The 16,302-nt window shown below is 39.0% G+C and overlaps 1 protein-coding gene across 3 annotated transcripts in view; it reads right to left on the bottom strand.

Annotated features, from left to right (window-relative positions):
• sh2d3ca (SH2 domain containing 3Ca) overlaps positions 1-16,302 on the bottom strand; it is a 91,989-nt gene that overhangs the window by 63,639 nt on the left and 12,048 nt on the right. The window contains exon 1 of one of the 3 annotated variants that reach the window (XM_028463449.1): positions 959-1,539. The exons of the other annotated variants lie outside the window; for them this stretch is intronic. Coding sequence (XP_028319250.1) covers positions 959-1,039 — 81 coding nt within the window. The 5' untranslated portion in view covers positions 1,040-1,539. Of the gene's footprint in view, positions 1-958; positions 1,540-16,302 lie in introns of those variants that run through there. 3 annotated transcript variants of the gene reach the window in all.

The following is a 16,302-nucleotide window of genomic DNA, read 5'->3' as shown; positions in this document are numbered from 1 at the left end:
CCCCCTCCTGCTCTCTCACACCCAGGGACCCCTGACACAAGCACCACTACACAGAGCCCCATGACAGATCTAATTAGACTGACTTCATTACTTTGCACTTTGAAAGACTTCACACTGAACAAAAGCAGGAGCCTCCAAAACGTGAGAAGAAAAGAGGAGTGAATGTAAATCAGTGAGTTCTCCTGAGACGGGGGTTAGATTTATAAAGTGGAGCGAACCAACCCAAGTGATTCATGAAGAAAACGCTGAGGTTAAATGTGTAGAGAAAACTTGAGTCCAGAGTATCATAACCCTGCAATAACATTACAGTTCTCCATGTCTATGTTCATTATCATTATTGGTCTTCTGTTGTCATTGTTCCTACTGATAAACCCCACATTTGACATGTTTAGACAGGATCACAACAATCTCATCTGCACAGAATTCAACTTTAGTGTTTTGTTTTCTTCTCATGGTTAAAATGTGCAAAATACAGAAAATGCTTTTTAGCAAAACATTACCTCCAATTTCATGAATACACACACAAATGCGTGGGAGTCATTTTGTTGAAGGAATAGGCTCAGATATTGGATTTCAAGCTTCAAGCCAAATATAGTGCCAAGTAAAACTGATACTGTACCCTTGGCATTCTCCTGCTTCACACACACACACAAACAAACCACAGAACCCTATTTACTCACTTTTAAAACCTGCAGAACACTTTCTCTCTCACTGTTCTCCACTCTGTGCTTTCCCACAGTCCCTGTGACTCCCTCAGTACAGTCTATGATATCATTAATCTGCCAACTAGGAGGCAGGCTGATATTAGTGGCTGCTGGGACAGAGGAGAGTGTTTCAACACAAATATACACACAGAACAGTACAAATTACCAAAATGACAGAAAACTTTCATTCCAAAGCACACAAAAATGTCTCAAAATGGCCCATTTCCTATAAACAAACATGCATTTCCTCTTACCTGCACCTGCATGAAGGAGCCCCGGTAGAAGCAGCATGCTGCAGCCGACAGGGCGCTCCACAGACTACACCTCTCCGTCATGGTGGGAACACACCTTCTCTGAGCTTGTGCCTTCTCTTAAACCTCACTTCTTCTTCTTCTTTCTCCTTTCCTCTCCTTATCCTCTTGTTTTTTCCTCCCTCTTCCACCCCACCAACTATACCCAGGGTTCAAAGCTGTCCCATCTGTGCCTGGTGCCTTCAACAGCCTCTCATCATATTGCCACTACCACTACACTTCCAAAAATCAGGGCTCCAAGTTAACTGGTTCCAAGCAGAGATTTACGGCTTGTCTGCAAATACCGGCTCCAGCATCCGCTACTACCGACATATAGGCCTCCTGCTAACAGCTGATGCTGATTACAGCAAGTGATAATATCGCAGCTCCTGACATCCTCTGCTCTGCGCCGGTGTTCTCTCGCTTCTGCTCGTCCTCCTCTCCCTCTCGCTGCACTTGCTGCACTTCACTCGGCTGCTAGGGATTACCTCATTGCTTTCTGATGAAAGAAGTGTGGGTGGGGGGAGGGTGGACCGGAGGGATGGATGGAGGGAGAGAGGGAGGAGGGGTGAACGCTAGCAGGCACAAGTGGAGAGGAGTGCTGTCGAATTGCAGGCTGGAAACCCCACCCACCCACCAATGACCCCCTGTTTCAGCACTGAGACAATGCTGACAGTGGGAGGGAGGGAGGGAGGGGGGGGTAAAGAAGAAAGTGAGGAGAAGATGGGAGGGGAGATAATTAAAAGATGAGAAGATGAAAGAAGATGGCAAGGACAGGAGGGAATGAGGAGGACGTGTGCAGCCTCCCAAAGGATTCCTCCAACCTTTTTTTTGCCACAAAAAGGAGCCCAACGGGCTACTCTGCATGCCTACAGGCACACATGAATGTATTCACACATTTTATTTCATCTACAATGTGACAAAAATACGTGCACACTCACACACACACACACACACACACACACAGACACACACACATGTCTATGTCAAGAAAGTAGAAGGTGCATCGCGTGTGTGTGTGTGTATCACAATATAATGATGCGTCTCTAAAAAGCCATGCAGACTGCAGACAGCTCATTATAAACTGAAACACACAGGCAGGTGTTTCAAGGATAACATGGTGTGCTTTTCATCGGCCCATTTCACACATACACACACACACACAAACACACTCACACACACACAACTATAAACACTCAGAGGTGCACACATACCAGCAGCAGGAGAATGACAGGAGAGGGGGAGCTCTGTTTCCTCAGCAATGAATGAGTGACATCATTCGTAAGGATGCTTCAAGTGTCCAATAGTTTGGGATTTTCTGGTTTAAAAAAAACACTGCATTGAGTTTGTTCTGCACCACTGCAAAAATAAAATAAAATAAAATAAAATAAAGGCAGCAGCAGGACAGCAAGTGATGAACTCCAACTATTACTGTTTATTTGTTAATATGAAGCTATCTGTCTCTGAGTAACTGCTGCAAACACGTGTATGCCTCTCAAATGAGTAAATGGAGAGAGAATAGTGGTAGATGGATAAAAAGCAATACAATATAACACTGACTCATCAGATGTAGCGTCTCTTCTTAAAGACATCCTCTACTGTTTTTACAAATGTGGCCCAACATCTTTGAAATGTTCTTATTAAAGATCTATGCCTAAAAAATGCATTATTTTGCACTGTATTTGTTTTAATAACTTCAAAAAATGTGACTACTTTACCATTTTAAAACCTGTATTATGCCATCTTCAAATCATGTGATTGAAGACGTCACACAGCCCCGTTTGCCTGTAAACATCCCATTGTTTTAGAATAGAATAGAATAAAATGTATTGCCATATGTACAAGTTAAAAAGAATAGGTAGAATGGAATTCTTGTAGTACAGTGGAATTCTTGTTTTAAATTTTTTTGTTTTCTATTGGAGTGAAGCATTCAGCCTGTTTTTTTAGATCATCTAGCAGCTTTTTCGGTCAAAGTGCCAATTTGTGCTGCTTTTGGTTGCTCTAAATAATCAGGAAAACTTAAAAATATTGACGTAACCCCCTTAGGTTTACCGAAAGAGGATAAAACAGTTGTGGCTCGAAAAATTATCTATAACCGCAAGGGGGCGATGATTCCAACTATGTGGTTTGGTAGTATACAAAGTAGCAGAGAAGAAGAGCTCTCCTAAGGGTGAGCTGCTGACACTCTGGTGGCTGCAGTTAGCGAGTCATCACGGACTGTCGATAGAATGATAGAAGTCCTTTTGGGTGGGAATTCTTCAACAGTCCGTGATGACTCGCTAACTTCAGCCACCAGAGTGTCGGTCGTATACTGTTTAAGGGAGAGTAAAGGCCCCTTAGGAGAGCTCTGCTGCATTGTCCTAAGCCATCTAGTGCTGGATTTGACAGATTACACAAAAGAGGCCATGTGTGTCAGTTTTCTCAATCCGATGTAATGCCACAGCAAAAACAATCACAACGTACAGGGAGTTATGTTGTGTTGCTGCAAATTACACACACTACTGAAACTGTGTGAGGTCAAACAGTGAAGAAAATCACAGAAGTAGGATTTTAAGGTCCTCTATAAGTCAGAACTCGTCAAAAACCATTAATCGAGTAAGTGTTATAGAGAAAATCATCTTAGTGTATCATTGAGTATTGTGTATCAGTATAATCCCTGTATCTCTTTGTCTGTCAAGATGAAAATTAAAGCGTGTTTAATTTATCTGATTTAACATTAATCTGGAAAATCACCTCCATTCACAATCACAAAATATAATCACTTTAAAAGTGAGTTGAAATTAAGGTTAAGCCTTTATCCATTGGCCATCATTATTAGCATAGTAAATCAAAGCAAAGTACAAAGTAGTGGTAATAAAACTGATCTAAAAATTAGTCATTCAACAATCAAAGACACTTTGTGCCTGTGTGGGTGTTAATCTAGAAACGTGCTGGTGAGAGACATGTTCCTTTGGCAAAAAAGGGAAGTGAAATTAAATAAACTGAGCAAAAACCAACCTTAAGTATATTACACCAGACAACAGACTACACAATCCTTCATATTCACTTCATCACAAATTAGATTAAAACCTTGGTTAATGACACCACATGAATAAAATTCCAAAGCTTATTCCCACAGCTGAGAGGGAACAGCTGATCAGATGTTGTGTTTGGTTAGTTGGCTTTACAACAACTCCAGATGTACCTATGGAGGAATGAACAGTTTGACAGCCCATGCATTATTGATAATGAGTCATTTCTATATGCACAAAATGTTAAGACTTTTTCCCCACAATTAGGTCGTACAAAAAGGAACAAAAACTACAAAATCTAATCAGAGAGAACAATATACCCCTGTGGAGGGTCTGAGCAGCTCCTTCAGAGGTCAACTCAAACACCCACAGTGCAAGACTGGGTGCTACCACAGGTCACTCATTCCTACCGCTGTACCACTGTACAATAAAACAGTCTAGGACATTGTACTGTCTGTAAAAAAAAAAAAAAAAAAATATATATATATATATATGTTTTTTTTTCTTCGGTGTTGCCTTCTGTTGTTTTATTTTTTTTTAATTGCACTTCTTATTGAGCTGACATGTCAGTAAATTTCCCCACTGTGGGATGAATAAAGAATACTCTATACCACTCTTCAGCTAGAAGTAGAACTACAACTAATATGGTGAAAATGTAAAGAAATACATCAAAAAATACATTAAAATTTAATCATACACTAAATTAGAGAAACCCATTCCCTTGTGCCCAGACAGTTTATTATAACGCTTGGCCCTCTCGTACTATATAAGCCTCCAGCTATGCATCATTTAAGGATATCTACTGTGCAGTAAGAACTCTGCAGGTTGAGGGAGAAGTGATGTATCTCATTTTGTGCCGGACAACACTAAAACCAGTCTCTCTTACATTATTGTCTTTTACACGTCATTACCCTGACTTGTCTGTCTTGTTTCTTCTCCTCCTGGCCACTACTTCACTTTGTTCCTCAGTATTGCTTCCCCTTAAACATTTTTTCTTTCATGTACACTGTACAGTACAACGTACAGTACAACTTTAGACAGAAAATCTATTCTAATCCTAAAATATTTCTGTCAGGTTTCATGTCAGCTCTTGCTGGAATCTACTCACGTAGCATTTTACATTTCATTATACCTGTATCCCTCTCACTACGCTCTATCAAATCCATCCTTTCTCCAAGTGCCCTTATAATTGAGCACCTCCCCTCACCTCTCCCTCCACCTTATCCCTCTGATCAATTGCCTAACCTCCGTCTTGCCTTTTTCTGAGCCTGCCTCACTCTTTATTCTCCCATCTGTCCTTCCCTTCTCCTCCTTTGCCATCCCTCTACTTTCACCGCCTTTCAGCTTTCTATCGCTACATCACCCCTGCTCGTAGGCGGTCTTCAGTTAAATATTAATTAGTGAGCCCCATTCCGCAGGCTGATAGGGAGCACAATGGAGAATCCCTGCATGTGCCTGCAAGCAGCTTTACTAATGAAACACTGTGTGTGCATGTGAGGGAAAGACATAGGAAGATTAAAAAGTGTGTGTGTGAGTAAGATGAAAAGGTTTCCACTGAGGGTATATCAAGATTATATGTGCAAACACGTCTCTATGTGTGTCTCTAGTGTGTGTGTGTGTGTGTGTATATGTGCTCCTCTGGGGGGTTAGGAGGGTACAGCTAATGGCCTGCGTGTGTCTGATTGTCATCAGTGTGTTGTCGCAGGGTGGACCCGGCTCACCGACCGCTTAATCCGTATCAAAACCACAGAGATGTGTTTCAAAGCTTGCTTAAAACATCTGCCTGCTATAGTGATGCAGCGGGAGAGAAGAGGAGAGAGAGGCCTGCTGGGAATACTGGGACTTTGTTTGTGAAAACACGCAGAAAAATATTCATTTAGGTGTGAAACGTGGCAATTACAATTCAGTTGTCAAGGTTTAGTTGCATTGGAAAAAAATCCAACCTTATACAAATGTGTTGCTGTAGCAACAGTAGTGCCAAGAATAAGGCAGTGTGTGATAACATCAAAGAGACACAAATGTGTCTTAGCTTGCTGCTCAGTGACATGTTTGCTAACCTTGAAAAGGAAAAGTAAGTTACTCATCAGTAAATAGTCAATTTCCCCCCAAAACGATTGTTATTTGTACAATGGCTGCTCTGTGGTGCATTAGTTGTAGCAGTGCTACTTTATAGCTAAAAGGCTAGAGCAGGGTGTCAAACTCATTCAAGTAGTTTGATCTTAGGTGGGCCGCAGAATTTATGAAACAAAGTACGTAAAGCACCAACATTATCCAAGCAATAAGTGACAGATATCATTCCGTGTAAGATTTTTACTTTGAAAATTTCATTGATTTTGTGACTAATTTTTATTGAATTTTATTGAAATTATGAAAAATTGTTTTAGGAAAATTGAGCCCTTTGAACTATTTGAGATTTAAAATGACTGCAGTTAAGTGAAAAAAGCATGAGGAAATTACGATCCTCCAAATATTGTGAAGTTTCATTGAAGTCAGTGCTTGATTTGGATTGTGAGGAGGAAGTTGTGTGTGTGGGAACTAACAGGGGGATAGATTTGGAGGACGGCCAAAACACAGTAAGAAATTAATTCAACTCTGACATAGATATCAAAATAATAATCATTTTGCCATCAAATGCCCAGTCTCAGTGTTTTTTTGTAGTTTTATAGAAGGAAACTAATGTTGAGGTGTCACTAAAGCAAAAAAAAATGCTTTAAAGTCACTAATAGGTTTTTTCAGAAAAAGCCACTTTTCTCAGCTTTTTGTCACAAACTGGCAATTTGTGTGAAACTTGCCTCTATTCAACTGCTGATTACGGAAGAACGAAACAAGCTAGAAACAAAAATATTTTTCCTTTTTTTTTTACCTGATGTAAGACTTTAATCTGATGAAAGAAAAAAATTAAAAATTAGTCAAAATGCTCTAAAACAGCTGGCACTGAGTGGGTATAAATTTTGAAAATGGCTGGCACCGAATGAGATAAGAGAAATGGACAGTCTGAAGATTAATCAAACAAAGCCTCAAGCCACACAATTTGCTTCAGGAATTTCAATTTTTTCGACATAGTCGAAGATTAGAATGACCTTTAATTATTATTCCCACTTCCATTAACTCACAATCACATGATCCACAGTGGAAACCATTCCCATTCCATAGAAATGATGTGACCTAAGGGAATTGCAGAAAAGATTTCACCTCTATATTGTATCTGCGTTTCGCGCCTGAGCATCTACAAAGATCCTTGAATATAAAGATGAACATGCTACACATTCTACAATTGTAAATAGGCAAATAGGTTATCCTTCAGAAAATGGTTGGCAGGAGATAAAAGTTAATTTCACAGTACATTTCCTGAAAAAAAGTTGTCTGAATGAATGAAACCTTAACATATTATTTTTTTTAAAAAAAAAAGACAAAATGAACTTGCTGGAAAAATGAAGGGTTGCACCTGCTGAGCCATATCACTGTGAACTACAAAGCTACTGCTGGAACTCAACACAAGACCAAAGAAACCACTAGTCTGGGTTTCGAGAGTTAATTTTACCATGAGGGTCAAACTGTAAAAAAAATAAATAAATTACAAAGTGGAATTTGTTTTTGAAAAATTGATTTGAACTGAAAGGATAAAGACATTTATTTACACTGTAATCACATTTATCAGTTTTTTTTATGTTTTTTATACTAGGAAACACTCAATCCAAGAAAGAAAAAAAAAAAAAACAGCCAATTCAAACATCTTAAATAACCTTAGACTTTTTAACCATGTGATTTTGACATGAAAACAGCCTAAATAAATCATATTAGTGGCACTTTAGGAACACAAATTAAAAAACAACAAAAAAAAAACAACTATAATTTCCCTCACAGGCCATCGGTGGTCCGCACACCACACTTTGAGAAAGGCTGACTTTTATCATCTTCATTATTAATATAAAAACTCATTGCCCTGTGTATTTTTCAGAATGTTTGCAGGAAAAAAGAATGAGAAACTAAACACTTTACAGGGGTGTGTAACAGCTGATGCCGCCACGCACTTACAGAGGCGCCACATAATTCACTTTACTGTCACTTACACACACACACAAACACACACACACAGTGGTAATTTCATCAGGCGGCACACAGACGCGTTTAGAGTTCTGAAATTCAAACCATAATCAAACACGCAGTAACACATGCATAGACAGCTGAGCCCATGTCCCACACGCGCGCACACACATTTCTCCAACACTCCCTGTGTGTCCCATGCCACACATATGCTAATTAAACCCCTACCGAACCAACCCACCCCTCCCCTCAAAGCACAACCAGGCCAATAAATGAGACTGGAGACAAAGCAAGGGCTGGGCCACACACAAAAATAAACACACAAATAGAATCATGTACCCACGTAACCACACTCGTGCACGTCATATAAAAACAAACCAAGAGTGAGCAGAGACACAAGTTTGCACATTTCCCACAAACCATTTTAAGTGTGTGCCTGACTTCTCTCACAAGACTTCATAAAAAGAGAACAAACATTGCATCTCTTAATAAAAGCTCTGAGCTGATGTGTGTGTGTGTGTGTGTGTGTGTGTGTGTGTGTGTGTGTGTGTGTGTGTGTGTGCCGTTGGACACACGTGGCTGAGCCTGCACATGCTAACACCCCTGAAGCACACGCATTAGCCTGTCCTATAGCAGAGAACGGTGCTGCCAGCTCCTTATTTAAACATCAGCTGTCATAAATGTTTCAGAGAGCTGGAAGGCCCCCACTCCCATCACACCCAGCTCGGGGTGGGAGGGGTTGTTTTGGTGCAGGGAAATGAGGAAAACAGAAAGAGGACAGACATTTGGGTGACAAAGGCTTAAAAGTGTCATAAAACAAAGTAGCTGGGGCTAAAGATGGAAACAACACCACCAACCGTGCTTCACAGTCTTTGCATTTTAATAACAAGAGCACTCAGAGAGCATAAACCTCAGCCACGCGCCAAATATCCTCTGTGCCAGATGTTGGCAGTTATCTGGATCAGTGATCCTGATCATCATACTATGATCATTCACACTTTAAAGGAAGGAAGAAATGCATTTTTATTTTTTTTCCCACCACAGTTTTTTGGTACTTTTTTGCGTTCTGTCCTTATGGGTTACCGTAGCGTGATGTGTGCCAGCCCCCTCTTTGTTTACATTTGTTTACCCTTTGAGTAGGCTAAATGTGTGCCACAGGCATGTTTAATTTCTTATTCGCACTATGCTGAGATGCTAAGCGTTTTTTTTTTTTTTTTTAAATCAGAAACGTAAGCTGCAGTGAAGTTGCTGTTGCACTTTTGCTTAAACCTGGATTAAAGCTTGAAATTGTTGAATGACAGAGCCTCATTTACATTTTATTTTGGAATTGTTCTATGCATTTTAACTTTTGAGGACAATCACAGCAATAAAGTTGCTCTTTTGACAATATATCTGATGTCTGCAGTCATTTTTAAGTGCATTGAAAAAAAAAAAAAAAAAATCTTAAATTGAATCGAAACTCAAATTTTTCTTTAAAAAATTGGAGATTTTTTTTTTTTTTTTATAGGCAAAATCGCCCAGCTCTAATACAATACAGTAGGTCCAAATGTATTGGGCACCCCTATTTTTTTCAATGAAATGCACAATCCAATTCCTATACACAAGGCAACTCAATGTGCTTTATATGATCAAAAAGTGCAACAGAAAACATTTAACAGTTTAAAATCAATAAGAAGATTAAAGTCGGCAACAAAAAAGAAACATTTAAAGTCGTCAGTAAAAACATTTAAAATCATCAACAAACACATTACATCAACAACAACCTGACCAAAAATAGAAAAATATAGAGAAAAAGAGTGACTTTATAATTGAGGGTAATTGATTTACCAACATTTACTCCAAAATGTAATGGAATCTTTCATAGCATAAGGGTCATCTTTGATTAAAGTACTTCGATGTAATCCTAACAGACAAATGAATAAACGCCAGTGAAAATATCTCTGGCAGAGGTATTAAACATGTCAGAGGGAATTAACTGTGAGTAAAGGCAAAATATACTAATAAAAACAATGAGGCTTTTTTTTTTTTACTTTGAGTAATATAACACCATATTAGCAAATTTTGAAAAACTATAATTTAAAACATTCTTTTATAAGTCTGGATGATCACATTATCAAAGTAGCAATCACTTTATTTATTTATTTATTAAAGAAATTGATTTTTTTCAGTGTAATATGTTGCCAGGTACAGGTGTTGATATCTTGCCCAAAACAGGAGGAAATGTTGGAATAAAACCAGCTTAGCTTACAGCAAAAATGTAACTTGTATTTTGCAGCTTCATTTCCAACAACTTGACAATATATCAACTAAATTATAGTAAATTAGTGCAGTAAATTTTCTATCCTCTGTCATGACACGATGCCAGCTAGAATCTGAATAATCTGATATCACATTTGTCACAGCCTAGCCCTGGTTCTCAGGGATTTTAAAGATGTCTTAAGTTAAGGTTAAAAAAATACTTATCATTAAACTTTAGCATTATATATTTTCTTTTTTCCTGCTCCAAACTTTGTGGGCCAGTTTTGGCCAGGCTTGGCAGAGGAAGAATCTGTAAGAAATGCTAAATTAATGTAATCAACTCCAAAATCTCTATGTACTTAACAAATCCAATGTTTCTATTATTTAAAAGCAGAGGAAAAAGCCTATGATCTATTTAATTTTAACATCAATGTCTATAAGAATGATTTAACTCGGATTTTTAGGCTCTTGAATTTAATTTTAAATATATTCAAAAGGGAAAAGGAGTCATTGGATTTACCAGCAGTCAATTGGTTGTGGCCAGGGAATGTTGAACATGTTTGTTTACAAAAGGGGAACAGGTCAGGGTCACAAGAGAAGGCTTTTAACACCTCATCTGTGATGTGTAATCGATTGGAAAACGGATCCCAAGGGCTCAGCAGTTCTCCTGTTCTTCTTTTATCTTCTTTTCAAGACATACCTTCTATTCATCATTTCCCACTTTTGATCTGTGATGTAGCGTTTGTTTGAAGTGTGCACACACAGTGAGTGCATCCATCCATCCTTTATGTCCACGTCCAAGGTCACTGAACAGCTGAACAACTCAACAACATGGACTCCAGCTGATGAATTGATTAGATGGCGCCCCCTACTGTTTGCAGAATGAATAAACTTCTAGTCAATGTGGACCTAACTCTTGGATTTATTTAACCTGTCAAATTATTTGGTACCCCAAGAAGAGATTGAAGATATTTTCACAATAGTGACACTTTAAACTATAGTTTTTCCCATAATTAGTATCACAGGTTTCTCCAATCTTGCAATTAGTCACTCTGCCTAGTTTCATAGAGTAAAAAGTATTCCCTCTGCTGTTTAGTTTCATAGTGTGCTACACACTAACCATAGACCAAAGAAAGCAAAGGCAAACGTTGTCTGAGATCAAAGATAAAATTAAACACAAGCATGTACAATGAAAAGGCTATAAGACCATCTCTAAGGGTGTACTCACACTGGCAACTGGGGCCGTTCCAAGCTCACAGCAGGAATCCCCCCCCCTCCCTGTCCCTTTTCTGACAAGGTAGAACGGACATGATCACCAGCTCAACTCGGTTCCCACAGAGAAACACATCATCACGTTAATTTATGACACACGTATGGCGTTACGTCACCATAAAGCGACTCTGGGTTTGTTGTTGACAGTACATTCTGTTAATGTCATATTTTCTGTTGCGTAGGGTAACTATAAACCAAGATTTGCCCAGACACGTGCTCTTTTCACAGACTGGGTTTCCCAGGGTCCCTGAACGCATCACGTTAATTTAAATGACCGTAACTCTGCTCATATTTGCTCTATCGGAGAAATTCCACCAGTTTATGAAAGATAAGAAGTTGCTCTTTACAGCCAGTGTCGATATATTGCGGTAATTTTACTCACACGTAACGGAAACATCAAAGATGCTGCTTTGTTTTGACGAAATCGACACAAGGAACAGAGAGAACCAAGTGAGTGAGAAAGAAAGAAAGATTAAAACAGACCAAATAACGGTGGATTTATTAAAAATGAAAGACTCTCTCTGACGATAAAAACCACCATGAATGGAGGTTCAAATGGATTTGAAAACAAAGGAGGAAACTGAGCCTATAAAGGCAAGATCAGTTTAATTTCTGGATCAATAAATGTCGTTCTGATTTTGTGGAGCTAGTCTTTGTGTACATTAATATAAGTGTAAATAGATGCTTTTAATGTGTGAGACAATTTAGGACAGAGTATTTGTGTGTTTGTTTAAACTCTGTGTGTGTGTCTGTGTGCCCATCTGAGCATATTTATCTCCATCACTTTCAGTTTTCCTTTAGATGACATTATCTAACTCTTCTTTTAGTTCTTCTTCTTTAAGTCCATGCAGAGTGGACACGCCCCTCCCTGGACATTAAAACCATGAGCTGATCCTGGTTTCCATCATCTGATCTAGACCCATCACTTCTACAGACAACAGACAGAATAAAGCTCAGAGTCAACATGGGATGCACTTATTTATTGAAATGTATATTAAATGATTATTTAATGTTCTGTAATTTTATTTTTTAGGAGATGTTTTTAATTGTTTCAATAATTTAGAGACTTAAGGAACAGATTGTTATAATGCATAATAAAGGTGATTTACTTGAGTCAGCACTAATTTCAGATTGTTTTTAAGTCTTTGTATAAAAATACTTTAACAGGACAACAATGATGTGCAGAGCTGCAGTAATGTTGGCTTCATTCAATAATAATAATAATAACCACTGCACACGCCCCCAGAGAAGCTTCCAGTGAATAATATACAAATAAAAAAAAGTTCACTGATATCACCTCGTGGGGTCTCAATGATGCTAAGAAAGGTGAGGAATCAGCCCAGGACTACACGGCAGGACATGTTCAATGACCTGAAAAGAGCTGGGACCACTGTTTCCATGGTAATACACTAAGACGTCATGGTTTGAAATCATGCATGGCACGGAAGGTTCCCCTGCTTAAACCAGCACATGTTAAGGCCCGTCTTAAGTTTGCCAATGACCATTTGGATGATCCAGAGGAGTCATGGGAGAAAGTTTTGTGGTCAGATGAGACCAAGATTGACCTTTTTGGTCATAATTCCACTATGCGTGTTTGGAGGAAGAAGAATGATGCGTACCATCCCAAGAACACCATCCCTACTGTGAAGCATGGGGGTGGTAGCATCATGCTTTGGGGGTGTTTTTCTGCTCATGGGACAGGACGACTGTACTGTATTAAGGAGAGGATGACTGCAGCCATGTATTGTGAGATATTGGCCAAAAACCTCCTTCCCTCAGTCAGATCATTGAAGATGAGTCGTGGCTGGATCTTCCAACATGACAATGACCCAAAGCACACAGCCAGGAAAACCAAGGAGTGGCTTCGTAAGAAACATATCAAAGTTCTGGAGTGGCCTAGCTAGTCTCCAGACCTAAATCCAATTGAAAATCTTTGGAGGGAGCTGAAAGTCCGTGTTACTCAGCGACAGCCCAGAAAGCTGACTGATCTAGAGAAGATCTGTGTGGAGGAGTGGGCCAAAATCCCTCCTGCAGTCTGTGCAAACCTGGTGAAGAACTACAGGAAACGTTTGACCTCTGTAATTGCAAACAAAGGCTACTCTACCAAATATTAACGTTGGTGTTCAAATACTTATTTTCAGCTGTATCACACGAATAAATTGTTAAAAAATCATAGATTGTGATTTCTGGATTTTTCTTTTTAGGTTATCTCTCATACAGTGGACATGCACCTTCCATGAAAAATTCCAGACCCCTCCATGATTTCTAAGTGGGAGAACTTGCAAAATAGCAGGGTGTTCAAATACTTATTTTCTTCACTGTACTTCCAATGTTTAAATGTTTTGTTTTTAAGGTTCATGTTACATTTTGCAAAAGGTTGCACTTTATTTCTGGCTTATTGATTTTTGTTTGGAAAATTATTACCCTTTCTTTCAGACATTTCATTTATTTGGGCTTGTATTTGTGATGTTCTGTTTTTGGTTACATTTAGATGAATAAATTAATACACAACACTTTGCTCCCCAAGACACTTTGTTTGTTTTCATTCTACAGAGTTTGTGAGTATGTGTCCCAGAACACTGAAACACCATATATATATTTATATTATTTATACATTAGCAGCAGTACAATGTCCAATTTCCATTTTTTTCTGGGTTATATAATAGCCAACCACACGTGTCCTGTCCACAAAATACCAGTAATATGTTACACATTTGCAGCAGTAAAATGTCCTATTTCCATATTTTCTGGTTTATATGGTTTAATATACCAGTAATATGTGTTTATATGTATATTTAAACCCTCGGAAATACCAGTCTGGCACAGTGTTTGGACCACCTCTTCCAGCAGGACCATCGGGCCGTTACCCCCCTGCTGTGCAGTTCACACCTACGCAGGCCAGACAATGGCCCCCCATGGTTTCATACATGCACAGAGCTGGTTAGGAACGGCTCTGGTTGCCAGTGTGAGTACACCCTAAGATGCTTGATGTTCCTGTAACCTTCCTGGACTTGGCCGCAAGAGAAAAATAGATATAAAACAAACTGGAGCCAGATCATTTCAACTTCCAAACAGATTTAAAATGAACTCCAAGGCCAGGCCACATCAGTGTCATGTCATAGTATCTGTACTCGAGCCAAAGTGAACTTAAAAATAGATGACCAAGGAGGACTTCACTGTTGAAGGTGAATCATGAAGAAAGAAAGACTGTCATTTGCCAATAGCCACAAAACTTCTTAGACAATGTCCATTGATAGAGGAGATACAATTTCAGATTTATGTCAATTCTCATTAGCTCTATGCCTTCACACACAAATGAACCACTGAAAGAAAGGTGTACCTCCCTTGAAACATGGTGGAGGTCCCATTATGTTCTAGTGCTGCTTGGCTGCACTTGGCACAAGGTGTCTTGTATCTCGGTCAGGCATATAATGAGATCTCAAGACTATCAAAGCAGTCTGGAGATTCTGGTGCGAAATGTGTTGCCCAGCGTCAGAAAGCTTAGTGTCAGTCGCAAAACACCTCAAACCAATGAAAACAAATTGTACATTTAAAGTGCAATTGAATTGAACCATTAAAACCAGTTGGAGTTATGGCAATGGTGCATTTCCTTGAGTAATCACAAGGGTTGAGTATCCCTTTAAGAGTCATGTCATTTTTGTACAGGCCAGTTTTATTAGTTGTTTTTAATGACTCTGTTGGACAACAATTTAAAAGCAATGCTTGATTCCCATTAGGAGGAGTGCACTTATTTATTGAATATATTTTTTCCTTTCTCTTGTATTGCCTTGAAGGGATCCTCCACTGTTTTTACAAATGTGACGTAAAACCTTTGACATGTCCTTATTAGAAGATCTATGCCTAATGTTATGGCAATTTTTACATTCATCATCATATCGTCAAATGTATGTTCATGTGTACAATTTGTCATGTTTTAATACATGATGACTCCATTACTCTTTGCACTTTTGAACAGCTGAATCATGTTAGATTAAACAGTACAGATCGTATTGTACTCAGTGCAACACAGAGTCTCTGCTGAAGGCCAAAACTCAAACTCACATGCAGATATACACGAACGCACACACTATCAAGGATAGATAAGAGTGGCGCCCAATCTTCCTCATAATATACACGTCTTCATCATCCTCAAATGTTTCCACTGTTGGGCATCTGACTCCCTCCTTCTCCTCACCTCAGGGTGGAACCTTTCTGTTATCTGTATAAAAGCTTAAGCTGTGAAACTGTTAGAGCGGGTCTTGCCTTTTTGCTCTGCCACGAGCCTTTTGACTTTCATTCTTTCAGGATGGAAGCTTCTTTTTTACTCCTTTTTATTTTATTTTATAATAAATCTTTTTTATAAAATCATCAATGCCTCGCCTGGACTTCATCATTCAACCAGAGCAATAAATCATGTCTCCAAATGAGGTCAACCGCAAATTTGCCGTGACACTAACAAAACACATTGTTTTGCACCATATTAATTTTAACTTTACCGTTTGACAGCCTGTGCGCCGTCATGTTGAAATGTTGTCATTGATGACGCCGATCGCCGGGAGAGTTCCGTGCATGCAAGTACAGATAACCAGGATCAACCACTGCTCATTAATGCCGACTCAAGTAGAATCTGTCTCCTGCAAAGAACCAGTATTCTTGCCAGAAATGGTTGAAGGTATGGTTTAAGTCCTGATTTTTTGCTCTTATTCTTTTCTTCATGTCGTCTACAAAACAGCAGAGTTGGAA

This window comes from Gouania willdenowi, chromosome 12, assembly GCF_900634775.1.
Source record: "Gouania willdenowi chromosome 12, fGouWil2.1, whole genome shotgun sequence".
Classification (NCBI taxonomy): domain Eukaryota; kingdom Metazoa; phylum Chordata; class Actinopteri; order Blenniiformes; family Gobiesocidae; genus Gouania; species Gouania willdenowi.
The sequence above is the reverse complement of the archived record's forward strand: the minus strand, read 5'-3'. Positions and strand labels throughout refer to the sequence as shown.